Source organism: Thermomyces dupontii (assembly GCF_041956625.1).
Source record: "Thermomyces dupontii strain NRRL 2155 unplaced genomic scaffold VTN31scaffold_9, whole genome shotgun sequence".
Classification (NCBI taxonomy): Eukaryota; Fungi; Ascomycota; class Eurotiomycetes; order Eurotiales; family Trichocomaceae; genus Thermomyces; species Thermomyces dupontii.
In genome coordinates, this window is record NW_027192315.1 from 446,961 (window position 1) to 471,714 (window position 24,754).

Below are 24,754 nucleotides of genomic sequence, written 5' to 3' on the forward strand. Positions count from 1 at the left end.
CATGACGAGCCAAGTTATACAAAGAACTGATCAACCCTGCTCAACGGCCTTCCTCGCCGCCTCAAACATGTCTTTGATCTCCTTCTGCCCCTTCTCCACAATCTTCTCCATCTGATCATGCGCCCTGCGCACATCATCCGGCCGCGCCTCCTTCTTCTTCTGCATCTCCTGCAGCCGCTTATGCACCACGGCCCGCGCCGACTTGACCGCCGCCGCGGCGCGGTCCATGTCCGCCTTGGCAGTCTTGATCGTCTGTTCGCGCGCCTCCCGCGTCGGCGGCGGGATTGGAATGTGTAATTGCAGCGGGTTCTGCGAGTCCGGCTGCGGGGTAAGGGAGAGGTTGGAGGAGAGAATGGCAGAGGTGATGGGCTTGACCAGCTATATATAAAAGAACAAACCACACGCCAATTAGCCTATGGAAATCCTTGAAAATGAGAGAGGTAGGGTTTGCGTACATCCTCCTCGCCGACAATCACCGTCACCGCGCGCCCGCCTTTGGGCACCACCTGCGCGACATCTCCCAATTTCACCTTGTCATTACTGTTCTTGCTGACCTGCACACGCAGGTTGGTGAGAACTTCGGGGTTGAATCGCCCGCCGCCGCGGAGCTTCTGGAGGTCCTCCTTGAACCGCGAAATCGCGCGCCCGATGCCATCGTGTAGTGAGGAAAAGTCGAAAGGGTCGGGGGCATTGTTGCTGCCGCTGGCGCTCGCCGCTTCTGTGCTGGTTTTCTCTTTTTTCTTTTTTTGTAGGGGTGGTGAGGTGCTGAATGCGCGGGTTGTCGTAGGTAATTGTTGTGTTGGAAATAGTAGACTGCGGCTCCGCACGACGTGTGCGGCTTGCGCTGGAATGAGCGCCGCTCTTCGAAAAGGCAATCGCTGAAGCAATTGGAGTGACATGTTGAGCGTAATGGTGAGTGAGAGTTCCAAGGATGTTGTTTTTGAAAAATAACGAGAAGCTACTGAGCTCAAATCTTGGTCTTCCAAAAAGGGAAATCAACGTCGAAGTCTATTCAGACCAAGCAAAAGTGAATCCATATCAACATCCATTCTATCATAGTATGTTCTATCGCATGTCCAGTAATCCGCAACCATTACTTGACAACGGCACAGCTCGCGTCATAATAATCCCGTCATAAATCCGAACATATCAAAACACTTTTTTTTTTTCTTTTCCTTAGCTCCCAACCAAGGTAAACGAATGTTTAACGAGTAGCCATGGCCTTGGTGACCAGCCGCTTGAGAGCCAGCTCCTTCTTCTTGAGATCATCGGCGCTCGAGTCCTCAATCTCAAGCTGGGCCATCGCGTCGCTGAGGGCCGACTCGATCTTGTCCCGGTTGCCGCGCTTGAGTTTGAGGCTCATCGACGGATCAGTCAGAATCTCCTCAACACGCGTGATGTACGACTCGAGCTGCTGGCGAGCCTCGAACCGCTTGGTGAAGGCTTCGTCGCTCGACTTGAACTTGGCAGCGTCTGGAAAAGAGTCAGTTAAGAGAACTCGACTGCGATGAATCAACCGTTACTTACCGCTAATCGCCTTCTCAATCTCGCTGCTGGACAGCTTGCCAACCGCGTTGGAGATGGTGATGTTGGCAGAGCGACCCGACGACTTCTCCGTGGCGGTGACCTTGAGGATACCGTTGACATCGACCTCAAAGACAACCTCCAGCTGAGCCTCACCAGCCTTCATGGGCGGGATCGGAGACAGCGTGAATTCACCCAGCAGGGTGTTGTCATCGCAGTTGCTGCGCTCACCCTGGTAGACAGGGAACTGCACGGTTGTCTGATTGTCGGCAACGGTCGTGAACGTGCGCTTCTTGATGGTCGGGACAGTCTGCCCGCGAGGAACAACCGGAGCAAAAACGTTGCCCTCCATGGCAACACCCAAAGACAGGGGCACAACGTCCAGAAGGAGCAGGTCGGCCGTCTCCGCAGACGCCGCCTTGCCGGAAAGGATGCCGGCCTGGACGGCGGCACCGTAGGCAACAGCCTCGTCGGGGTTGATGCTCTTCTCCAGTTTCTTGCCATCGAAGAAGTCGCTAAGCAGCTTCTGGATACGCGGAATACGAGTGGAACCACCGACAAGAACAATCTCGTTGACATCCTTCTTGTCAATGCCAGAGTCCTTCAGAACCTGCTGAACGGGCTCCAGAGTGCTGGCGAAAGCCTTGGCATTCAAGTCCTCGAATCGCGCACGAGTAATCTGAGCACTGAAATCCTCACCATCAAAGAGAGAGTCGATCTCGATGGTGGCCTGAGTGGCGTTCGAGAGCGTCCGCTTGGCACGCTCGCAAGCGGTGCGGAGACGGCGCAGAGCGCGCGCATCGTCGGACAGATCCTTGCCGGTCTTACGCTGGAACTCCTTCTTGAAGTAATCCAGAAGGTTGGCGTCAAAGTCCTGACCACCCAAGTGGGTATCACCAGCAGTAGCCTTGACGGTGAACACGCCACCCTGGATGTTCAGCAGAGACACATCAAAGGTACCACCACCCAGATCATAAATGAGCACATTGCGCTCCTTGTCCGACTTGCCCGAGCCAAGACCGTAGGCAATGGCGGCAGCCGTCGGCTCGTTGATGATACGAAGCACGTTGAGACCAGCGATAGCACCAGCATCCTTGGTGGCCTGTCGCTGGTTGTCGTTGAAGTAGGCCGGGACGGTGACGACGGCCTTGGAGACTTTCTTGCCGAGCTTGGTCTCAGCGACTTCCTTCATCTATCGAACCGATCAGCAACGAATTCTTTTTACCCAGGGCAAGATGGATCATACCTTTGTCAAGACCATCGACGAGATCTCCTGAGGGGAGAAAGTCCTCGTCTCACCAAGGTACTCGACCTCAACGACAGGGTTCCCATCCCGCTCCACGACCTTGAAAGGCCACGACTCAATGTCCTTCTGGACGGTGGGGTCGTCGAACCGTCGACCGATCAGTCGCCTATGTGCCAGTCAGAACATCGGTTCGGATGTTACTGCGCAGACAAGACACGTACTTGGAGTCGAAGATGGTGTTCCTGGGATTCATTGCCGCCTGGTTCTTCGCCGCCTCGCCGATGAGACGCTCCTTATCCGTGAAGGAGACGTACGACGGCGTTGTGAAGCTACCCTGTTCGTTGGCGACTGAGTGCAAGTGTCAGCCATTGCCGTTCAAGAAAAGATTGGGACCGAGCAAACTCACTGATTTCCACATTGTTTCCATCATAGACGGCGACGCAGGAATAGGTCGTGCCTGGTGCAAAGTCAATCTACTTTGTTTCTTGAATTTGTCAATTGACTTTGCGGTGCTTACCAAGGTCAATGCCAATGGCACCGTCGTAAACCTCGTCAGACATGGTTGGGTGCTTTTTTTGTGTGCTTCTTCAAAGAGCGAAAGGAATGAAGCGAAGCTAAAGAATGCTTTTGAAAATGAGAAGGAGAAGAAAAGCACACAGAGGTTGAGTTCAGGCCGACTTTAAAGCGGGCGAATTTTTTTGATAAATGGGTTTTTTTTTTTTTTTGTCGCTCAGATGGAAGGAGCCGGTTCGCCTTCCGAAATCAACGCTATTCCATATTCGGTAATCCAGATTCTCTCCACCGTAATCAGCTGGGACGACATTTGGATCAACTCTCTACTATGGTGTGTTTCCCATTCAAAATGAAAAAATACTCGTAGATCCATTCTTGTCGCAAAAGTCTATTCCGACAATATCACAGATAGGACTAACGAGAATTGACAAACACCACGTACCAATCGAAGAAAATCCCCATGAAATGCCCTCCCAAGAAACAGACCACTCACTCCATCAATCCAATGGCGCCGACAATGGTAACAGGAAGCAAGCGTGATAATTTATGTCCATGCTGTGCGATCCAAAGAATCTAGGCAGTTAGAACAGTAATTGAGGAGAATCTTTCGAGAGTTTGATTCTCTGCTAACGCAAAACACGGAAGAACACCGTAAGACGCTCAAATTCCTTTTCGGTTTCTGTCCCAAGGTACCGAATAGCCGCAAGTTGAAAGTCCACTTGGGTGAGTCCAGGACTCAGGCGGACATCAAACGCCGGCCGGGATGGGTAGGCGTGGGATTGAATGGTGGGGTGAAGCTTTTGCCGCCCGATGAAAGCAACAAGCTTAGAACGGACGGTAGGGGAGTTGGGTTCCAGTTCAACTTGGAGTGAAATAAAGTCGTGTGACGGGGGCAGGTTGACAACTGCAGACTGTTGTCGAGCGTGTGGTGAGGCAGGAATATCGAGACGGAACGGTTTCTGAACCTTCAAGCTTGGATGCGTTCGGATGCTGAGATTCTTGATGAGGGCATGGCTGGCATCTGCGGTGGAGGTCAGTCTCAGGTCCTCCGATGGTTTGCGGGCTGGAATGAAACATACCTTGACCAGGTTTCCTCCAGATGGAGTCTATCGATGACTGCCCTTGCTGCGACACTGGTCGTGGATGTTCATTGCTAGTAGTGTGTGCAGCAGCCTGTGTAGAAACAGGCTGCCCCTCCGCGTTATTCGCAAATGTTGACGGAGCAGCCTTTGCATCCCCAGAAGGGACATTTGGAGTGCCATCCGGGACAACATCGTGGGATTCCCTTCCTGAACTGGGTACTGGGCTTGCCAGTGACCGCAAATTTCGACCACTCGGCGTGCTAGCGCCCCGAGAGACCGAACCGGCCTTGACCAGTTCTTGTTGTCGCCTCAGAGCCTCGCTGTCGATGGCTACTTGGTCTTCTGTCGTGCCTTGGCCCGACATCTTTAAGGTGAGTTTTTGCACGGGCTCCGGCGTGTTGCTTGAGCCCATCCTCAGCTTTATACGAGGTGTACTGCTCTCACCATTCTGTTGCGGTGGATCAGGGACAACAGCTCGAGCTTCTGCTACACGACGAGTAAAGTACTCCTGTATGCCAGTTAGCTCTGGGATTCAGGCGATGGCGGTGGTGTAGGCATCCTCACCTCAACAATCCCTGCGAGTTCGACGATTTCGCTGCCCTCCTCGTTGAACTCGCGGGCATTGCGCCAGACGTAACTCACTTCGTCTATGAATGATTGCCATGTCGGAAAGGCTGTCTTCTCTGAATGAGGCTTTCTCCCTTCCCTGCCACGGACCTGTCTCTGAAGGCTTCGCAATGATACCGGGTGCTGGATCACATCGTAATATTCCTTGTAGAGATTGCGATCCGGTTTAGCCAAGAAGGGAGCAGACACTTCGCGGCCGCTGAGACGTCGTCAGAATCCGCTTTCGAGGGCAGCGAGAAATCGGGGAAACATGGCCAACTTACTCGTCATCTTTCAAGTGGATCAACTCCATGATGATCTTATCCTGTGCTTCCTGGAGCGTTTTGCCTTCGAATCCTTCATCCTCTTCTTTGGCGTCTTCGTTCTCCGCTGGAGTCTCTTGCGCGTCTCCAACCGCACCGTCTCCTTTGGAGTGATCTTTCGCGGCATCATCTTCCCCCTTCCCTCGCTTCACCGACGCTTCTTCGGGAATGGGAGTGGCGAACGGGACGTAGTTCGGATCCTTGTACGCCGGGTTTATCGATGGCATTGTGTTTACCACTATTTTTCGTATTCGTTCGGCGTCGGCGAATATGACGGAGGACTTGTCGTTGTACTTTTTGGCATTGCTGACCAGTCTTCGAAGGTCACTTTCTAGGGCGGTCATAGTCGGGTATTCGTGTTTGTTCAGCTTATTCTACAGGGACAAATCGCATCAGCCGTTGTTTGCAGCAGGTGATGTGGAGCATGGGATTATGGGGGAAATTCATTTGATATGTCAACACTTACTTCTATGGTATCGAGTGCAATTGGCAAAGCAATCACTTCGTAGTAATCCGGATACTCCTTCTGTAAACCAAGTGAGCGATGCGATCATTGGAGGAACCAAATGCGACAGTGGCTCCATTTCTCACATACTTTGTCCGGAAGGTGAAGAAAGTCGGTCGCAATCAAACGGCCACTGTATGAACCCCATCAGCATCTTTTTTTACCAAGCCGGAAGCACTTGATTGTACGTTTTATCGGTGGCTCGCTTGATTTGTTCCAGTAGATCCAAGCCGGCCTTCTTGATATCTTCGAGGGTCTGGATCGAGGGTTCATCCTGCTGGAGAGACAAGAAAAGCACAAATTAGCGATCGCGTTCCAAGACTGGAGCGGATCCCCAGAAATCGCATTGATCTGAGGCTTTGCGCAGGTGTGAGAGGATTTGGCGCATTCAGATAGCGGCCGCGGACGCGTGCGCGTTAAGGATGCGACAAGCTTTCCAACAACATGCGATTGCGCAAAATGCACATGGGGCAAAAGAATAAAAAAGACTTGGGAGAAAATTAGAATGCGACACTCACCGAGACCTTCTGCCGCTTGGAACCGGGTGTGTTCGAGTCGGAAGCTGCGGCAGCTCCCGATCTTCGTTTCGCGACCATGTTGCCTGTCGGCGATCACTTCACCTGGCGCTGAGGATCGCGAGAGCCGGCTTCACGGCGAGTGCGCGCGCTACAAAATGCAGACTCAAAAAGAAATCGTCTGCAACCGACGGATGGTACGGAGAAGAATTGGGCCAGCTATAGAACGTGACTGCCGAATACACAGGACCGGGGACCTCCAACTTGCCGAGGCGCTCCCGAGTTCAGACGCTCCGTTTGGGGTGCCCTGCGTACCTTTTTTCGCCCTTCGAGACGCCGGACTGACTTGGACGGCGGTTGATTGGTGTGGCGTTGCTCAGCCATATGTGGCTTGACTGATACACGGCCGTACGGGTTAATACACGGATCAAAGTCGGTCCGATGGAATTCCAGTGCGCCCTGGTAACAAACCACCGTCCTGCCAATTACGGCGCTGCCGTCCCCCGTAGCGCGGGTAAGTCGCGCGTGGCCGACGCGCGAGTCCCATGGCTCTATTCCCAAACCGGATAGATCCGCCAGCTCCACTCACGGATCAATCGAATCCGCAAGAATAAGAAGGACCTGAGAGTTTGCATGGGGGTCTGCGATACTGTCATTCTTGACTCTATCGAACTTGTCACCAAGCATTGATTGTTTGTTCCGGAAATTCCCTACTTCGCTCGGTCGCCTTTTGCTCCTCGTCTCCTTGCAACTGGGCCAATAGGCCTGTCAGCAACCCCGCTATCAGACGATCACCATGGACAATAATCAGCAACAACGAAATCACTGGAAATACATGGACATCGACCTGAGCAGACGGAACAAGAAACCCCGTCTGCTGCTGGAGTCGGAGCGACAGAAATTGGAGGAATTCATCGACTCCATTCATTACAGCCCGCGGTAGGTCACCAATTCAGAATAACAGTGTATAGGGATTCCTCAGGAAGCTGACCTGGTGCCCCAGATACTCGGACGATCAATACGAATACCGACATGTCCAGCTACCCAAGAACATGCTCAAGAAGATCCCGGCCGATTACTTCGATAGCTCGAAAGGCACATTGAAGCTGTTGTGGGAGGAAGAATGGCGTGGCTTGGGCATCACTCAAGTACGATATGCTTATCCCCCCCATGGTGTGGAGTAATGCTACTGACACTTTGTTTCAACAGAGTTTGGGTTGGGAGCATTATGAAGTGCACGAGCCGGAGCCTCATATCCTGCTGTTCAAGTACCCATTCCCCAGAACCCCCTGTCAGCGTGGCTGTCGACAACCCACTGACGCAATCGCAACAGGCGTCCGCTCAATTACCAGCCACCCAATCAACAGCAACAACAGCAGCAGCAACGACAACAGCAGTAAGCGGTTTGAGGTTGAAATTGTCTAGAGTATCTACACTTGTTGCATCGGCGTTGATTTCTCGTTTTTGTTTGGGTCGTTTCGTTTATTGTCAGGCAAGGAGACTTATGGAGGGATTACATATTGCATGAGAGTCTGGATGTGTTGCAAGTCAGGCAGCCAGTCAGCTCTCCAATGATATCAGTTCATAATTTGAATTCTGGGCTTCCTAGGAAATATCGGAGCGACACAGTGCTTAGGTTCGACACTTGGCTAAAATCCTAATACTTCAGACAACATTCTTCTGCAGCCATTCCTCCCATTGGGCAGCGGTGAAGCTACTACTGATGCTTTTCTCCTCGACGCCCTGTTTGAGACACGGATTAGCATTGATCGAGCTTGTCCTTCGTCCGTATGTCCATATGGTGCCCATCTACTCACATTGAAAAAGACCGTTGGCGAGACGTGAACCCCGATGACGCGGTTTGCCTGAATCATCAACCGTCAGCTCCCTCACGGCTGCTACTAGTCGGACCCCAACCGAGTACAAACCTTGATGATCAACTTGAAATCATTCGACACTTGGTTCCCAGCATTCGTCGGATTTCCTGCCTTGACCTCTAGCAACTCGTACACCTTGCCCTCGTCGATCCCAACGCTGCCCGCCAGCGCCGCCAGTCGCTTGTACGTCTGGTTCCGCGTCTCGTCGACGACGGCCTCGTCAAAGTACTCGGTCTGCTTCTTGAAGAGCGCCTCGCTAAAGTCCCAGAACTTGTCCGGTGCGATGCGCAGGACGGCAACGGCGGCCTCGTGGACGAGTGTCGAGGATGGGTGCCAGGGTTGCACGTGCGGACGGAAGATGACTTGCAGCTTTGAGGCGTATTTCTGGGCAATGATCGGCCGGACTTGGGTGTGGAAGGTGTTGAAGACTTTAGCAGAAAACTATGGACATAATCAAGGGGATTCTTTTGTCAGTTCCCTGCTTTTTTGGATCTACCCCGGGGGAGGGAGGGGCTGCTGCTTGTGGGGGATGTTGGCGTAGACGATACCGGGCAGACGTAGTCCAGGTCTAAGATCAGTGAAAATGGTTAGCACATTCGTTCCGTATCAGATCGTGCTGTTCGTTTTGTAGTCATTTCTGTAGTACGTACACAGCTCCAGTGTATGAGGGGTTTGAGTGCCGGCAGCGGTGCCCCCGGCGGCGGCAAGCTTCAGACCGGCAAACTTGGGGTTCAGTGCCATGGTGTGTGTGCGTGTGTGTGTGATATCTGGCAAGATATGGGACTCGGCTAGCAAGATGAGACATTGGAATCGATCTGGATCGAGTTGAAGAGAAGTCTGTTTTATGATTTCATCTTATGATCTCATTCTACGAGGGCTTGTAGTGAGTTCCGCGGGGCCGAACGGTGACATCAATATGAGGGGCTCTGAACCCTAGCTTGATCCTCTTATGGCTTGACCGAATGATGGGGAGAGAGAGAAGAACCTTGGGGTTACAATGGCTACTGCAACAATTTCGTGAATGCCTATGAGTAATCAGACCGTATATTGACACAACGCCGTACCCATGCTCTATTTACAGGTCTCCCAACAAAGAAGATAGACACACAAGAAATGAAAAAGAACGGATCGTATCAACTCGTCTCCCTTATGTATTACTCCGACGCCCTCCGCTTGAGATCTCCCAAAGCCGGCTGAGCCCGCCGGGTGATCTCCCGGAGCTTCAGCTGGACGTCCGTCCATTCATTCCTGGCGGGATCGTATTCTCCCGAGACCGAAACCCGGCACCAGGCAACAGGACCTGCCAAGGCGACCATGCCCTCAAAGTAGCAAACGCCGCGGTTAGGGGTCGCGCGACGCCGACGCCGTGCTTGGGCGTGGCTGAGGCTTAGATTGAACACGGCGCGCGCGCGGTAGAGGTCAGACCCCGGAGCGAAGTTAGGGAAAGGAAGCTTCTGTAGCAGCGAGATCAAAAGGGAAGGATGAGTGCCACGGTCGTCAGACAGGGGCCGTATGGGAGACGAGCGGCGTTGTTGTTGCTCTGGATCAGACCGTGTGATATGCGAGGATTCCCATTCGGAGACGGACGGCAAGTGAGAGGTCGAGGATTGTTGTTTCTTGCGATCCAGGGCCGCCTCCGTCATGGAGATGATGGCCGAGTTCGAGTATTTGCTGCCATTCAAATAGTCGTCCAGGCGCATGACGTTGATCCGCCATAACAGCCTGAGAGCATCCCACATCGCCGTGGCCACGTCAATCGGAATGAGGGCCTTCCAGATCCGATCGCCTTGCTCTGGAGGCACCGGTCTGAGCACAATCGCTGCCTCGTTATCGATGATCATCAAGCTGTGACACATCAGTCTATGAGCTGCACGTTGTGGCCGAATAAGCGTACCCTGCTTGGACATAATGCGGCGGCGCGCGATAAGGATACCGAGGGACGATCCAGTTCCCTTCGATTTGCACGGGCGTTCCGATGAGATAAACGCCTTGCAACGAGTGTTGTACCCGCTGCGCAACAATATTCGCCAGTTCCTCTATGCGTGCTGTCAGCATCCTTCTGATTAGATTAATGTCTGCTGATCCATACCTCGTAGTTTCGATATGCGCTCCGGCTTCGAGTTCAGCTCTGCGAACCGTCGCCATTCCTCGTCGGTCGACTTGTAGAGCTCCCCCCGCTGCAAACTCGGCAAGGTCAACGGAATAAACGTAGCCTCTTCTTCCTCGAGCTGTGCAGCATTCCGCCGAGATACCTCGTTGTTCGCTGTGGGATTCACATGTTCCACAGATTCCGGTTCGACATCACCATCGAACTGAAGCAGGACGAGCGAGCTCCATAGATGAAATGCGACACCGTAGAGAACACATGTCGTCGCGAACCGCCTGCGAAACGATATGTCAGCGCCGAACGCCACCACAGGGGTAACAAGGCGTAGTCGTACCTGAACCATGGCTTCTTAAACTTCACATGATGAACGTTGACCACCCTGGTGCCTGTTGAAAACGCCCGATATTGGCGAAAGCAGGCTGGAGCTCTGCACAGCGCTCGTCGAAACACAAGCATGAGAGATCGATGTCTCCGGCGCGAGACAACTACCTGGAGGACATTCTAATATGTACTTCAAAATCAAAGCCGGGTTGAGGGTCGGGAAAACCGCAGATGATGATGATATGGGCCTTAGTCATGTCCACGTGACCTGCATATCAGGTCAGTGTCTCGTTGATACCGTTCACGAAACTCGACGGAAGAGAGCTGGCCGACCTCTCCGTGTCAACAGGTGGGATCGGCAGCAGTCGAGTGAACGCCTCTGGACTCGACACCCTGTCGCAATGCGTTACATCACCAGGCTGGCGACGCTGTGCCTTGCGACGGCAGCCGCGGCAGCCGCTCACCACGGCGCGATAGTACTCATACCGAGCTCCGACCATGAATCACAAACACCCAAGACCATACAAGAAAACGTTGCGAAATTGATTTTGGAACAGAGACTACATTCGGGGCAATATTCTCACCTCGGGACCGTCGATGAAGCCGTGGCGGAGCTGTTGAATGAGTATGGGGGAGCTCAGGAACCCTTGTTTGGTGATGCCGCCGAACGTGATCCAAGGAGACTTCTCGTCGTTTTGGACGGGGTTGATGCAGATGACAGTAAGCTCGCACGAGCGGTCGGATTGATTTCGGATGGTCAGTCGCTCACCGCTGCCCGATCCTCACAGCCCCGACCGAGCATGTCAACTACCTGCGAGTTCGCAACGTCTCGCCGGATTTCGCAAGCCAGCCTTTTATCGAGAGCCTACTCGGCTTAGATTGCTCTTCCCGTGCCGGCTCGAAGCCGTGTAGCTATGTCGTGGATGGGGACAAGACGGCAGGAATCAAGGTATGGAAATACTGGGAGTGTGAGCCTTGACTCTGCTAACCCGAAGATCAGAATGCAAAGAATTGCCTTGCGAAATTTCCTGCTTTTCAGATTCTAGAGGACTTTTTTGATGCGCCGTCGCTTGAGAAGTCACCTTTGGCCCGAATTGATGGCTGGATCGGGAGCGACGAATTTGCCGGTGTTCTGAGACTGGGATTTAGGGTATGCGTCGTCTGCGCTTGTTATGTATGCTCCTAAGGCTCACAAAACGCTTTTTTCCAGTCCAGCGACGTCGCCTCGACGTCTACGTCTGAGTTTGTCACTTCGCTGTTGACGTCAACGGGCGTGCAAGATCGGACAGTCGTCCTCTTGCCTTCCAAATCTCGCTCCACGCAGGCGCAACTTCAACGACGGTCAAGCATCGGGAAGACCGAGTCGAGTCCGCTGGCAGAGCCAGTGTCCCCACTCTTGCCTGTCTGCTACGATTCGGAAACGTCTTGCGCGACCGCAACGAACAACTGCTCGGGCCACGGTGAATGCTACCTGAAGTCGTCGTCGCACAACGATGCCGTCATGGGCGATTGCTATGCATGCCGATGCTTCAAGACCAACGTAACGACTCAGAATGGCGATATCCGAACGATCCAGTGGGGTGGCGCCGCCTGCCAGAAAGAGGACGTCAGTTCTCCTTTCTTCCTTCTTGCCGGCGTTACTATCCTTGCGGTCGTGGGAATCAGCACTGCGATCAAGTTGCTGTTCAATGTCGGGCAGCAGGAGCTGCCCAGCGTCATCGCCGCGGGGGTGTCCGCTGACAAGGGGCCGCGATGAGAAGTTCGTATGTGTTGACATGTACGCATTCAACGTTAAGGTAGTTCTGTTGCTAGTGTATTACAGCCTGGTAGCTGCTTTGTGGGATCTGAGCGTTCGAGGAGAACTTCATGTCTACGTATTCTAGAGTTGGATGTGGTCGGAGTTATTTGTTTTCACCACCGACATGAAATTACATCTCGCCGCATTGTACAATCACAACATCTTGGTTCGGCTTGTCCCGTGTCGTTCGGGTATTCTCAATCATGCGAACAACGTCCATGCCGTCGATAACCTGCCCGAACACCACATGCTTGCCGTTCAGGAAAGGCGTCGGGACGGTCGTGATGAAGAACTGGCAACCGTTCGTATTGGGTCCCGAGTTCTACGCCAGCCATCAGCACACCCGGTCGTATCATACGCAGGAACAAACAGGGGAGGGCATACCGCCATACTCAACAGCCCGGGCCGATCATGTGGCACGTTGAAGTTCTCATCGGCAAACTTCTGACCGCCATAAATGGAGGTACTTCCAGTGCCGTCTCCGTTGACAAAGTCCCCTCCTTGGATCATAAAGTCCTTGATCTGGACTCGGGATTTAGCCGGAATGCACAGTAGTATGGTTGGGGGAAGAAACGAGTGGAATCCGTACCACCCGGTGGAACTTGGATCCTTTGTAGCCTTGGGGCCGGCCCTGCGCGTTCTTCGACTCGCCAGTGCAGAACTGGCGGAAGTTCTCCGCGGTGCGCGGGGTGATGTTGGCGAAGAGCTCCATTTTGATGCGGCCCAGCGGCTCCCCTATCGCGGCATCAGTCGCTGAGCTTTTGAGGGTGGGGGGGAGCAGGAGATACTGTCACATCCTCATCTCGGAATTTTTGACTTACCTCCCAGTGCGATGTCGAAAAACACCACTGGATTGGGTGCAGACGACTGACCGGACTCCGCCATGGCGATTCTACCGGTTGCTGGAGGAATAGCCGCTCTGGCTCTAGTCGTTGGTATGTGCTCTGATGGATGATGAAATGGAGTTTGGGCGATCGATCAATCAGATAAGATCCTCCGCACCGCCTGGGCGATAATCTGAGCTTCTACTTGCACCAGACACCCCCAGGATTAACCATATCCATCGGCAATATTGGAGGTTACAGTTACAGGTATTCTGTGTATTGATGCTAAGCTATGAATAGTCTACAAGACTCAATGCGAAGGGAAGGTCAGCAGGTGTTCCTCGTCCGAGTTTCCATTCCTTTGAAGGATCAACTGGCCTACGATCGAGGTATTCCTTGGCGAGCATCCCTGCACTCTGCATGCACATGGCTTGATCAGGGATCTGCACCAGCCACCGGATATCTGTTCACCTCGATATTGGATGCAGTTGCCGGCTAAAGTGTGGAAGCAGTGTCACGTCGAATGGCTTCGGTCATACTCCGCAGAATCCTGCTCGAAGCTGTTGCTGGCCTGAGACGATCGACATGCATATATGTACGGAGTACTCCGCACCCTCAGACCTCAAGCCGTCACCTCTAATTCTCAGGTCTCTCAACTGCCAACTGGTAAAAGTCATATCGCAGATGACGTACCTACCACAGCGGCTAGGTATGGTGCAGTCAATGGAAGCCACTTGCCCTCTGCCGAAACTCGCTGAAGCGAGGGGTTTCTGCTGAGACCGCATCGCCTTTTCGGGGCGACCTCCCTCGGTGCCCCGGTTGCATCAGCGCCGTCTTCATCATCAACCTGCGCATTGTCCGTCGAGAGCAAAGAACATAACCTCATTCCATGTCAGAATCGGTTTCAGCATATCTGCTCTCGTAAACGGATCCTCCGGGACGCATGAATTCGGATCAGGAACCAACGGCTTCTTCAATTCCGCCGATTCCGATCCGCGTAGGCAACGCTGGTCGTTTCATACTCGAATATTTCTGCCGTTCTGTTCTGCATCTTGCTCAGAGCAGAAATCCTGCCCAGGATCTGTCATCAAACTAACTAGGTAGGTGTCTAACCTAGTTAGGTTAGTACTGCTGCAAAACTGACGCACCAAGTGGGGAATCGTGTCCAGACCTGGCGCCGGACAGTCTCGCCCAATCCAGTTTAGTAACTGCTGAATTGGGTTCTTGATTGGCCCAAAGCGGCCTGGGGGCTGTGCACTAACCCGACTGGGACAAGTGGCTTGCCTCTTTGGCGCTGGTCTCGTGATGTTTCGAGTTCTTCCCTTCTCAAGTTCTCAGCCTCTTTCCTGTTGCGTCGCTTCCCCCTCCCAATCTGGATCTCTTCTTCTCGAACAAGGACGAATCTTTCCTCGGCTCCAAGTCTCGCCGGGCCCGCGGTGCCTTGTCCATCCATAACATAACATAACATAACAATAGCAAGGACTCTTACAAGTACAAGACCGGGACCGCGCCCAGGATTCGAGATTCCCAGCCGCGATTTGTGCCAAACGACCGAGCATCGACTTGCGGATTTCTCGACCGTCCCATGTCATGGACCTTTTGTAAGGCACTGCGACCTACCTGTACCCCGTGGCACACAGCATCCGACCGTTGGAGTCTCGGCTGGTTCCCGGTATTCTGAATTGTTCTCATTGTTCGACTCTGCGTCGTTTCTCCGGAACTGGAGGTTAGGACAACGAATGGCTCGCCAAACGGGGAGTTGTTTCGCATGAACTCGACTTCCGTATCACTGCTAAACAACGCGAACGAGAGATTCATCTGGCTGGACCGACACTGGATCGCCCTCCCTCTGCACCCGAACAACACCAAGTGACGGGGTTCATCATGTCGACAACTACTCTGACCGATATTCTAACGCCGGCCACATCCGTTCCGGAGAGTGATGAGTCCAGCAGCAGTAGTGGGCCAAATAGTTCGCCTCTCCTTTTCTTTGTAGCCTTGGGCTTCGGTGTCGTTTTCACGAATCTATGGTATGTTGCGTAGAAATCGCCAAGGGTTTCCCTTAGCCATAGCGTGGTCGGTATTCGTGAAGAATTGTTTCTGACAAGGGTTCAATTCTGCAGGATTATCGTGGGTGTCAAATACTGCTTCAGGTACAACCAGCGAGCTCGGCAGCTACGAAATGAGGAGACCGGCGAGCCGATCGACCTCACAAATGTCGCCAGACCGCCCCGGAGACGGAGAGAAAAGAAGTTGATGACGATGGATGAAGTCAATGAACGATTTCCGCTGATGAAGTACAAAGCATGGAGATCATCCCGAGCAGACAAAGGCCTTCCTTGTGCGGGTGGTATCTCGGCGTCGAGCCGGCCTCACACTCCGAAGGAGAGAAGTGAAAGTGCCGCCATGCCCATGGAAACGACAGCGGGCGAGTCGCCATCCACACTCCCAACGTCTCTCCCGAGCAAAGAACAAGAGCGCCCGACCGCTGAAGGAGAACGTGCAGGAAGCGTGGAAGAAAAGGGCATGTCAAGGATCCACGAGTCTGCCAGTTCGCCGCAGCCGGACCGCGCAGATTCGGGGATACGAGCGTCCGTAGAACATGTCGATATCAGATCGCCGAGGCCGGACGATGACGATGATCATGACGACCAAATTCAAACGACGGTACCGTCCGAGTTGCTGCCGGAGCCGGGTGATACATGTGCCATTTGTCTCGACCTCATCGAAGACGATGATGACGTCCGTGGACTAACATGCGGGCATGCGTTCCACGCATCGTGCATCGACCCCTGGTTGACGAGTCGGCGAGCGTGCTGTCCGTTGTGCAAAGCCGACTACTACATACCGAAACCTCGCCCTGAAGGCGAGCAGGCTGCGATGCATGGGCGGATGGGTCACCGAGCTCCGGGCCAGACGGTCATGCCTTCACAGCCACCGGTTGCAGTCATCGGCGGCCGGCTAAATCCGTTCCGATCCAGAGTCATCATTCCGGCACGATATCTGGCTGTTCTGCCGCAAGAGGAGATGCTTGGCCATCCTGCTCGACGCCACGAGAATCGTCGAAACCGCCAACCGTCGTCCGTTACCCCGGCCACTGATTCTGGGCCCGGGACAGATGGCGCGCAAGCTCGAGGTCTGAGAGGACTCCGTGAACTACGCTTGCCCACTCTGCCTCCGCTCCGCTTCCTACGCCGTGGACAGCAAGAACAATCAAGTGGTGGTTCCGAAACAACTCCTCGGCAACTCGAATCCGGCACGAGGTCATGAACGGTGGGAGAATTTCATGCCCGCTGGAACCTCCCGCATTGTACAGTTTTCTTGTCTTGCCACCCACAAGCACCTTCCTTGCACGATGTGATTGTCCTTTTTTTTTTTTTTTCTTCTCTCTCCTTTCACGACGGATGTGTTACGACTCTTCCCTTCACTCCCTCCCTCTACCTATGTTTTACGATTGCCTCCCACCTCCTCCTCCTTTTCCTCCGCCTCCTGCTTTGTGACGTTTAGCGACGGCTTTTTCCCGTTTTCTCGAGACTCCTTGCATACCCCCATAACCGAGTCTACTGGGTGGCGTTATTGGGTCATTTTCTCCGGAGTTTCTTGCTAGTTATATTCTGGTCGGGATGGGCAATATATTCTGGACTGTTTGGCGCTGATTATGAAAGGATCAAGGGATATGGACTCTTGTAGGATTGCTTAGGAAGGAATCCATTGACAGGACATTTATGCACTCCGATTGTTGATTCCTGGATTGGATTCTCATATCTCGTAAAAATCCTCGTTGTTTATCTAGCCTTGGTGAAAAGGCAATGAGACCCTGCTAGGTACGGATTGGTGCTGGCTGAGTCCGATGGACCTTCTCGATAACAGGAATGAGTCGTTCTGCTAGCAGGAGAGCACTGTAGATGCATCCATGTACAGCGAGTGACAACACGTCGTAGGTCTTAGAGAGCTGGCTTCCATTTCATAGTTTCATAGAATATATAGCACACAAGTTGGATCAACATCCACCCATCAGAGCAGATCAACATCATCCATAATAACTAAGCACCACACAAAGAAACCATCATCCAATCCATGACCACATCTAGCTAAACCCACGCTCCTTGTTTTTTTATTTTTTTTTTTTATCTTCTCCTCTCTATAACCCTCCCTTTCCCCCCCAAGAAAGGACACTACAGCTGAAGCTTCTCAAGATACTCCGTGGCAGCGGCAACCGCTTCGCCCACCTTGTCGACATTGGTACCATTGCCGATGGATGTCGGGGCCTTACCACCGGCTTTTCCGCCAACGAGGTCGGAGACTACCTTGGACCAGTCGGTAGGGGAAGCGCCCTTGTCGAGAGCAGCCTGGAAGAGGAAGGGTTAGCGGTTAGGAACAACGGGGGTCAGAGGGAGGAAGAAGGATCATACCTTGGAAACATAGCAGCCATGGGCAACTCTTCCCTGCTCCGGATCCGCGGCGATCAGATACACGGTCTTATCCTTGAGCTTGCTCTTGAAGTGGTTCAGCAGCTCGCTGACGATCTTGGCGTTCGCCGAGTCAGGCAGCTGGACGACAAGCGCGCCGCGGTCCTTGTTCTCGGGCTTCTCGAGCGCCGCGGTGACCGTGTCCATGGCCTTCTTCAGCTCGGCCTTTTGCTGGGCCTTTTGTGCGTCGACGATCTGCTTGTTGATGCGGTTGAACCACTCACGGAACTGCGCCTTCTTGATCACGGAGATCACCAGCTGGTTCAGCTCCACCTGGACCTGCTTCGCCTCGGCCTCCTTCGCCGCGCCGAAGGGCATGGCGTCAAGTCGCTTGAGCCGCGCCTCGAACTCGTCCGCGACCCGTTGCACCTCGTGCGCCTCTTCGCCCGTGACGGCGATGATGCGTCGGATTCCCTTGGCGATGCCCGACTCCTCCACAATCACCAGGTCCTTGATCTCTCCTGTCTTTTGCACGTGTGTGCCGCCGCAGAACTCGATACTGACGCCCCACCAGCGCTCGTCCTTGACGTTCTTGAGGATTTCCTCCAGCTCCACGCCGACGGACACGACACGCACGGGGTCAGGATACACCTCACCAAAGACCGCCCGGACGCCCGCGATTTCTCGCGCCGTATCGAGCGGGATCTCCTTGGCGTAAACCGTGCAGTTCTGTCGAATGTAATCCGTGCACTTCTTCTCGATCGTATCCAGCTCGCTTTCGGTGATGGCACCCTTGTGAGAGAAGTCAAACCGCAACTTCTCCGGTGCCACAAGCGAGCCCTTTTGGTCGACGTGGTCGCCAAGAACGTCTCGCAGGGCGAAGTTCAAGATGTGCGTTCCCGTGTGGTTGTTGCGGATCGGCTTCCGCCGCAGCTCATCATACTCGCAAATCACCGTGTCGCCGACGGAGAACGAGCCGTACTTCATCACGCCCGTGTGCAGGACATAACCTGCGTAGGACTGAACATCGGTGACGGCGAGTTCGGCCTTGCCATCGATGATGATCTTGCCGGTGTCGTTCTCCTGACCACCTTGCTCCGCATAGAAGTTGGTCCGGTCAAGGATGACCCCAAGTTGCTCTCCCTCGGGCACTTCCTCCGTCGAAGTCAGGAACAGCTTCTTATGATAGATCGCCTTGACCTGAGCGGTGATGTTGCCCGCTTCGTACTTGGCATTGTCGTCCGTCCTCGGAACGTCCCGCATATTATCCAATTTCGACAGATCGTGCACATCAAGCTTGACGCTTTCAGAAGCTGCCTGTTTCACACCTTTGCTGACTTCTCTGGCCTGAATGCGCGCTTCTTCGAATTCGTTGTTATCGATCCGCAGGCCGCGCTCCTCCGCCATGATCTGCGTTAGGTCGACAGGGAACCCAAATGTGTCGTACAATCGCCAGACGTCGGCCCCGTGGAGTTTGTCGAGACCCTTGGCTTTCGCCTGCTGTGCATAGTGTTCGAATTGTCGCTCGCCACGATCCAAGGTCTTGGAGAAGGCGAGTTCCTCTTCGTCCAAAATCTCCATGATCTCGGCCTGTTTCGCCTTGAGCTCCGGGAACATATCACCCATCTGTTCAACAAGGGTCGGAACAAGCCTCGAGAAGAAATTGCCAATCTCAACCTGGAAGTACTTCCGCGCGTAACGAACACCTCTCCGGAGAACTCGGCGCACGACGTATCCTCGACCCTCATTGTTCGGAACGGCTCCATCTGCAATGGCAAACGAGAGAGTCCTCACATGATCCGCCACTACACGGTACGCAGTGTCGATCCCGTCGGGATCCTCGGCACCAAACTTCCCCCGATACTCTCGAGCTTCCGTGAGCTTTTGGATGGCCTGAAACAGAGGGGAGAAAACATCGGTGTCATAGTTCGATGATTTGTCCTGCAGCACAGACACCAAGCGCTCGTACCCCATGCCTGTGTCGACGTGCTTGTTGGGTAGAGGGCGCAAAGATCGATCCGGTTCACGGTTGTACTGGATGAAGACGTTGTTCCAAATCTCCAACACATTGGGATCATCCTTGTTGACTAGGTGGGCCGCGTTCCGTCCTCCGATGCGGTCATAGTGAATCTCACTACAGGGTCCGCAGGGGCCCTGGTCACCCATTTCCCAAAAGTTATCTTTCATACTTCCGGGAAGGATATGGTCCTCGGCGACCCCGACTTCCCTCCAGTAGTCCCTCGCTTCCAAATCCGGCTCGAGTCCACCGGCCTCATGTCCTTCAAAGTACGTGACGTACAACCGGTTCGGGTCGAGGCCGTATACTTTGGTCAGCAACTCCCAGGAGTAGCTGATAGCTTCTTTCTTGAAGTAGTCGCCGAAGCTCCAGTTACCGAGCATTTCAAAGAACGTCTATTGTAGAACAGCGGTCAGCGACAGCGGTGAAAACCAGGGGGGGGTGAGGGTACGAACGTGGTGGTAGCCATCTTTACCGACATCATCGAGGTCCTGGTCGGGGTTAGCATAATCCGAATCGATCATTCAGCACGTCCGGATGCGTACGTTATGTTTCCCACCAGCTCTGATGCACTGTAGATTTGGAATCACCGTCAGTCAGAGTCCCGTTCACCAGCGCGGGGTAAAATCTTGAGTGGTACCTTTTGCGAGTTCACCGCACGCTTCAGCCGCGCAAAATCAGACTGCGGATCGACCGTTCCCAGGAAGATGGATTTAAACTGATTCATGCCCGCATTTGCAAAGAGCAGGGTCGGGTCGGCGTGAGGCACGACGGAGGACGAGGGGACTGTATCAAAGATTTTCTGAGTCAGTCGAAGGCCGCGGACACCACCGAGGGGCACAACGGACCAAACGTATGGTTTCTCTCCTTGAAGAAATCCAGAAAAGTCTCGCGCACACGTTTCGCGGGCCACTTGGGGCCCTCCGCAGAGGTCGAAGCCATCCTGAGACGCGAAAACACGGGATAGTCTAATGGCTGGCGGAGAGTTGGATGATGGAATGTTCTGGGAGCAGCAGGTCGAGATGGCAACCAAGAGCGCGTCACGGCAAACAGCCCATCATTCAAAAACAACTTCAACCCACGCATCAAGCGGCTCCGGACGCTGGATCAGCCACACACACACACAAACACGAACCTTTGCTGACAATTGCGCGCGCGTCGATGCTTGTTTGATGGAGGGGAAAAGGAAAAACGCCAAGCTCCGATGCCGCTGGTGCACAAGACGGGCCTCAAACGCCTTGCAGACTGTGACCCCGAAGGCGAGCCCCCCGTGAAGAGGTTTACCCGACTGCAGATCGGTCAGTTGCTGCTTTTTCTCCGTCTGATTTACCCTTCGGATTGACTGACCGGGCGGAGTTGGTGTAGGTGACGGCCCTTCTCTACATACACCTAACCTGTATTCCAGCGAACTAGTGACCGTTCAAAATGACTCCATGCTCGATGATTCGATGCAACTGGACGATACGAAACATACGAGCTATATTTACGACCTCGAAAAGGAACTGAAAGACATCGATGCGCAGGAGCGCCGAATATCATTCTTGCCTGACATAGAGAAGGCGCTGAATGCGATACCCCAAGCTGTCCTCAAGGAATCCAGCCCTGATAAAGCCCTCGTTCCCTATCACATTCCGAGGTCTTTAACGGTGCCGGAGGAGAAAGATTGTGTCCGACGTGCCATCATGGAAACCAGGATGCGTATCGCCGCCCAGCAGGGAAAACAAGCGCTGGACTTCTTGAAAGAGTCATTCAAATCATTCCTGGCGCCTTGTGACACCGTAGAGTCAAGAGACTCTGCTGACGACATATATGATCCCATGGAATTGGACGATTCAGTCTAACCAGACTTGCTCTCCGCACTCTCTCAACCACGAACTGACTGCTCGATGTGTTAAAGGACTCGCGCTTTAAAGCGATCCTATCTTCAAGGGCGCCAGGTGACGCTCTACGACGCTCCAGATGAAAGACCGGAAACGGTGTTTTCCTGGGCTATTAAAGAGATCAATGCCCTCGGGACGCTTTCAGCAGGCCTCTTCGGTCTCATTCGTTTGGCTAATTGTTCTCTACAAAATTTTGACTTCGACATCCTTTGAGAGGACATAAGAGTCCTCTGGCAGACATATGTTGTCCAGATTTCGTAATAATTACTGTACTATAGTACCTTTTTTTTTTCTCTAATCCCTAGCAATAATACCACAGCTCTTCTCATTGTTGGCTATGGTATGGTCATGTGATCTAAAATCAGGAGGTTATCAGATCTTATCGGAGCTGCGTCTCGACAGCCAACGATCACCAAGCCTTTCACAGCGAGATGGCGGACGCAGACTCTGGCATTGACCATTCGAGCACGAAGCGCAAGCACGAAGCCGATGGCGCTTCATCACAACAGCAAGACACTCCCCCTAAACGACAGAGGGTCATAGGACCCCAACTGCCGACGGTAGACCAACCCGCCGTCGAAGATAAAGAATCTATTCGCAGTGGCTCCGAGGACGAGGACGACAGCAGTGACGATGATTTCGGACCGGCACTGCCACCAGGCAAAGGTGTCGGCTCAGGCCAGGAAGCCGCCGATGCCCGCAGCCTCCAGGACACCGACGGGATGTATCCCGCACCCTTGGCAAACGAGACGAAGCCCGGTGGAGATAAAGTGCAGCAACGTGACGAGTGGATGCTCAATCCTCCCGATCGAAGCTCGTGGTCAATAAATGTCGACCCAACCGCGTTGCGAAATCGAAGGTTTGCCACAGGGAGGGCGGCACGAACCTCGAGGACAGATCAAAATGGCATGAGCTCTAAGTGGACGGAAACTGTCGCTGAAAAGAGGCAGCGACTGGAGAACGAAGTTATGGGTATCGAAACCCGCTCAGAAACTTCAACTCAACATGCCCCGGGAGACCGGCCGCGACAATCAGAGAAGATCATTGCTGAGAAGGTTCGAGCACTCAATGTAAGTTCAGGACGAGGCTGCCATTGCGATTCAGTGTGCTTATCAATCTTCTCGATTAGGACAAGAGAGATAAAACTTCTCTATACGAAGCACATCAGCGCAGCAAATCCCGCGCATCAAGCGAAGATGATCCAAGCTCACGGCCGTTTGACAGGGAGAAGGATATTGTTGCCCCAGCAAAGATTGATTCCGCAAGTCGTCGCGAGATGTTGAAGCGGGCTAGTGATTTCAGTTCTCGGTTTTCGGGAGGAAAGTATCTCTAGCGAAATATGCCGAGGGCTTGGTTTCCAAGTCTTGGGCTTCTAGGCATGCCGTGCCTGGGTAAAGTGTATGTCCAGCCGTGAATGTAAGTTACAATACTACTGGGTTTGTTTCGAGGATGACCACTGGAAACTGTACTCCTCATGCACTCCATGCGAATAGTGATTCCACACATACTTCTATTTATGGCATGATGCGGACCAGTCGCTTCCACCATGCATCTGGAAAGTTCTCCAATGGGAATAAGCAATAGCAGAGTCATGTCGAGTCTCTTTCCCAGTGCCCATCCCTGGGCATGATAGAACGTCCACCGAAGCTTAGTGATGAAAATCTCACTACGCGGTGCTGCATATGTGATGCAAACACTGCGCCATCGGAGCATCCAGACTCGGAAGGGCTTGATCGTATGGTGATCATCTCAATGCATCTAGCTCCATTGTGCAGAGCATGGAGCTGGCAATCATGGACCCCGAACATGTAACCTGCACATCAGCATATCCATCTTTTTCCGGGTGTGAGTGTCGGCAAATTGGCATGAAAAACAGCAGAAGAACCACGTAATATGTGATCACACCGTCATTGAATCAATCATCCACGTGTCTACCTGAGATGACATCAAGATCTCTGGACTGGCGCGATGTGAAAACAAACAAAACGTACCGGCCTCTTGATGACCAAAGACGTCAATGCTGCCCTGGTGAAGCCTATAAAGGGGAATGGACCTCAAAGGCCCGTGTTGCAACAGGGTAACTGGAAATGACAGCGTCACCGACTGCATACTCGCCTCAGCTATGAAGGGGACGGTATAATTCGAGAATATATACTGCGAGCCAACATGAGATTCGTGTGCACTGCTTGATACATGTTTATATCGGACGCCTGCGGAGTGCCTTTAAATCGAATCAGAGTCGATTCAGGGCCGCTTCCCTGATTCCTTTGTCCGCACGACACCATACCTCCTGCCTATGCGCGGCAGACTCTGTCCTAAACGTGCAAGTCGAGTGTCGTGAGCGGTTTTCATAGACCACTAAACTCCAAACAGGGTCACTGAAGTTCTGCATGTCCCATTCGCCTGGCTTTCGCAACGCCGGTCATCACTCACCTGTCCAATCAGAACATATGCAACGGTCTCGTTCCGTGTTCTCCAAGGGGCACGGGTGAACATAATCCCGCCAATGCATCGATTGTCGTTGGCTCTGTATGACACTCCATCCTCGGGATGGCAAACCAAAACTTTGATGCGAACGAGAATGTGCGAATAGTTGGGTCGCAGCAGTTTCTCAACGCTCACTGGTGCTTCGTCTCGCCTCTCATATATGCCTCTTCAGGAGACGTTTATGTACTTTCAGCACCCGCCGTTCAGGGCTGATCGGTAGAAATGGGCGCCATGTACCCCCCTGTACCGTTAACTTCAGCAATCTTGTGTTTCTGGCAACCATAATCTGAAGGCCAACAGTGCGGTTTCAGGCCCTCAAGGTGGTCAACGCTGTGGTATCTGCAAGTTAACTGGTCGAGGGTGATAACCCTTGTCTCCAGATTTGTTACACGGTCCGTTCAATGGCTTGTGTATACTCCCAGTGTAATGTCGCCTGCACTGTCGGAAAGCCCATCCAGCTCGGACACGAGTTGATATATCCTCTCTACGCCCGCCTGTGGCAGCTATGCCTGGGCCTGCTGCTGAAAGATTCCTCCCGATGCTCTTCAGCGAGGACTTGTTTGATCAACCACGCTTCTATAAGTTGATGAAAGTCATGTAACCCTTGTAATCCTCCCAGTCACGATGGATCGGGTCACTACGGTCACTCAGCCGTCTGCAGGACCTCAAACGGATCTTGAGCTCGAGCCGCACCATTCTAATCAGAGACCAGAAGAAGAA

The 24,754-nt window shown here is 53.2% G+C and overlaps 13 protein-coding genes across 13 annotated transcripts; 5 read left to right on the forward strand and 8 right to left on the reverse strand.

Moving 5' to 3' along the window:
- Positions 1-30: 30 nt before the first annotated feature.
- VTN31DRAFT_7356 (uncharacterized protein) lies at positions 31-899 on the reverse strand (the record flags this gene model as incomplete). Its single annotated transcript, XM_069408068.1, has 2 exons — positions 31-378; positions 456-899. 2 exons carry the CDS (start codon positions 897-899, stop codon positions 31-33), a joined length of 792 nt encoding a protein of 263 aa, XP_069257854.1.
- Positions 900-1,204: 305 nt separating this feature from the next.
- On the reverse strand, positions 1,205-3,330 carry VTN31DRAFT_7357 (uncharacterized protein; the record flags this gene model as incomplete). The annotated part of the gene is made up of 6 exons (XM_069408069.1): positions 1,205-1,473; positions 1,528-2,716; positions 2,771-2,936; positions 2,992-3,118; positions 3,177-3,227; positions 3,288-3,330. The coding sequence occupies 6 exons, from the start codon at positions 3,328-3,330 to the stop codon at positions 1,205-1,207; spliced, it is 1,845 nt and encodes a 614-aa protein (XP_069257855.1).
- Positions 3,331-3,909: 579 nt separating this feature from the next.
- On the reverse strand, positions 3,910-6,395 carry VTN31DRAFT_7358 (uncharacterized protein; the record flags this gene model as incomplete). Its single annotated transcript, XM_069408070.1, has 8 exons — positions 3,910-4,304; positions 4,363-4,873; positions 4,930-5,191; positions 5,256-5,668; positions 5,761-5,820; positions 5,890-5,932; positions 5,988-6,076; positions 6,318-6,395. 8 exons carry the CDS (start codon positions 6,393-6,395, stop codon positions 3,910-3,912), a joined length of 1,851 nt encoding a protein of 616 aa, XP_069257856.1.
- Positions 6,396-7,110: 715 nt separating this feature from the next.
- Positions 7,111-7,714, forward strand: VTN31DRAFT_7359 (uncharacterized protein; the record flags this gene model as incomplete). Its single annotated transcript, XM_069408071.1, has 4 exons — positions 7,111-7,253; positions 7,318-7,462; positions 7,524-7,582; positions 7,648-7,714. 4 exons carry the CDS (start codon positions 7,111-7,113, stop codon positions 7,712-7,714), a joined length of 414 nt encoding a protein of 137 aa, XP_069257857.1.
- A 265-nt stretch (positions 7,715-7,979) lies between these two features.
- On the reverse strand, positions 7,980-8,932 carry VTN31DRAFT_7360 (uncharacterized protein; the record flags this gene model as incomplete). Its single annotated transcript, XM_069408073.1, has 5 exons — positions 7,980-8,057; positions 8,132-8,179; positions 8,243-8,632; positions 8,740-8,759; positions 8,842-8,932. The coding sequence occupies 5 exons, from the start codon at positions 8,930-8,932 to the stop codon at positions 7,980-7,982; spliced, it is 627 nt and encodes a 208-aa protein (XP_069257858.1).
- A 413-nt stretch (positions 8,933-9,345) lies between these two features.
- VTN31DRAFT_7361 (uncharacterized protein) lies at positions 9,346-10,754 on the reverse strand (the record flags this gene model as incomplete). Its single annotated transcript, XM_069408074.1, has 4 exons — positions 9,346-10,036; positions 10,086-10,227; positions 10,281-10,573; positions 10,633-10,754. 4 exons carry the CDS (start codon positions 10,752-10,754, stop codon positions 9,346-9,348), a joined length of 1,248 nt encoding a protein of 415 aa, XP_069257859.1.
- A 266-nt stretch (positions 10,755-11,020) lies between these two features.
- VTN31DRAFT_7362 (uncharacterized protein) lies at positions 11,021-12,375 on the forward strand (the record flags this gene model as incomplete). The annotated part of the gene is made up of 4 exons (XM_069408075.1): positions 11,021-11,339; positions 11,408-11,568; positions 11,620-11,769; positions 11,830-12,375. 4 exons carry the CDS (start codon positions 11,021-11,023, stop codon positions 12,373-12,375), a joined length of 1,176 nt encoding a protein of 391 aa, XP_069257860.1.
- Positions 12,376-12,547: 172 nt separating this feature from the next.
- On the reverse strand, positions 12,548-13,302 carry VTN31DRAFT_7363 (uncharacterized protein; the record flags this gene model as incomplete). The annotated part of the gene is made up of 4 exons (XM_069408076.1): positions 12,548-12,739; positions 12,802-12,939; positions 13,007-13,152; positions 13,239-13,302. 4 exons carry the CDS (start codon positions 13,300-13,302, stop codon positions 12,548-12,550), a joined length of 540 nt encoding a protein of 179 aa, XP_069257861.1.
- A 1,823-nt stretch (positions 13,303-15,125) lies between these two features.
- Positions 15,126-16,511, forward strand: VTN31DRAFT_7364 (uncharacterized protein; the record flags this gene model as incomplete). The annotated part of the gene is made up of 2 exons (XM_069408077.1): positions 15,126-15,271; positions 15,365-16,511. The coding sequence occupies 2 exons, from the start codon at positions 15,126-15,128 to the stop codon at positions 16,509-16,511; spliced, it is 1,293 nt and encodes a 430-aa protein (XP_069257862.1).
- A 905-nt stretch (positions 16,512-17,416) lies between these two features.
- VTN31DRAFT_7365 (uncharacterized protein) lies at positions 17,417-20,609 on the reverse strand (the record flags this gene model as incomplete). Its single annotated transcript, XM_069408078.1, has 6 exons — positions 17,417-17,590; positions 17,654-20,062; positions 20,123-20,158; positions 20,213-20,239; positions 20,308-20,453; positions 20,516-20,609. The coding sequence occupies 6 exons, from the start codon at positions 20,607-20,609 to the stop codon at positions 17,417-17,419; spliced, it is 2,886 nt and encodes a 961-aa protein (XP_069257863.1).
- A 262-nt stretch (positions 20,610-20,871) lies between these two features.
- On the forward strand, positions 20,872-21,508 carry VTN31DRAFT_7366 (uncharacterized protein; the record flags this gene model as incomplete). Its single annotated transcript, XM_069408079.1, has 2 exons — positions 20,872-20,965; positions 21,033-21,508. 2 exons carry the CDS (start codon positions 20,872-20,874, stop codon positions 21,506-21,508), a joined length of 570 nt encoding a protein of 189 aa, XP_069257864.1.
- A 470-nt stretch (positions 21,509-21,978) lies between these two features.
- Positions 21,979-22,880, forward strand: VTN31DRAFT_7367 (uncharacterized protein; the record flags this gene model as incomplete). Its single annotated transcript, XM_069408080.1, has 2 exons — positions 21,979-22,617; positions 22,677-22,880. The coding sequence occupies 2 exons, from the start codon at positions 21,979-21,981 to the stop codon at positions 22,878-22,880; spliced, it is 843 nt and encodes a 280-aa protein (XP_069257865.1).
- Positions 22,881-23,446: 566 nt separating this feature from the next.
- On the reverse strand, positions 23,447-24,043 carry VTN31DRAFT_7368 (uncharacterized protein; the record flags this gene model as incomplete). Its single annotated transcript, XM_069408081.1, has 4 exons — positions 23,447-23,478; positions 23,539-23,768; positions 23,835-23,905; positions 23,981-24,043. The coding sequence occupies 4 exons, from the start codon at positions 24,041-24,043 to the stop codon at positions 23,447-23,449; spliced, it is 396 nt and encodes a 131-aa protein (XP_069257866.1).
- Between the last annotated feature and the right edge of the window lie 711 nt (positions 24,044-24,754).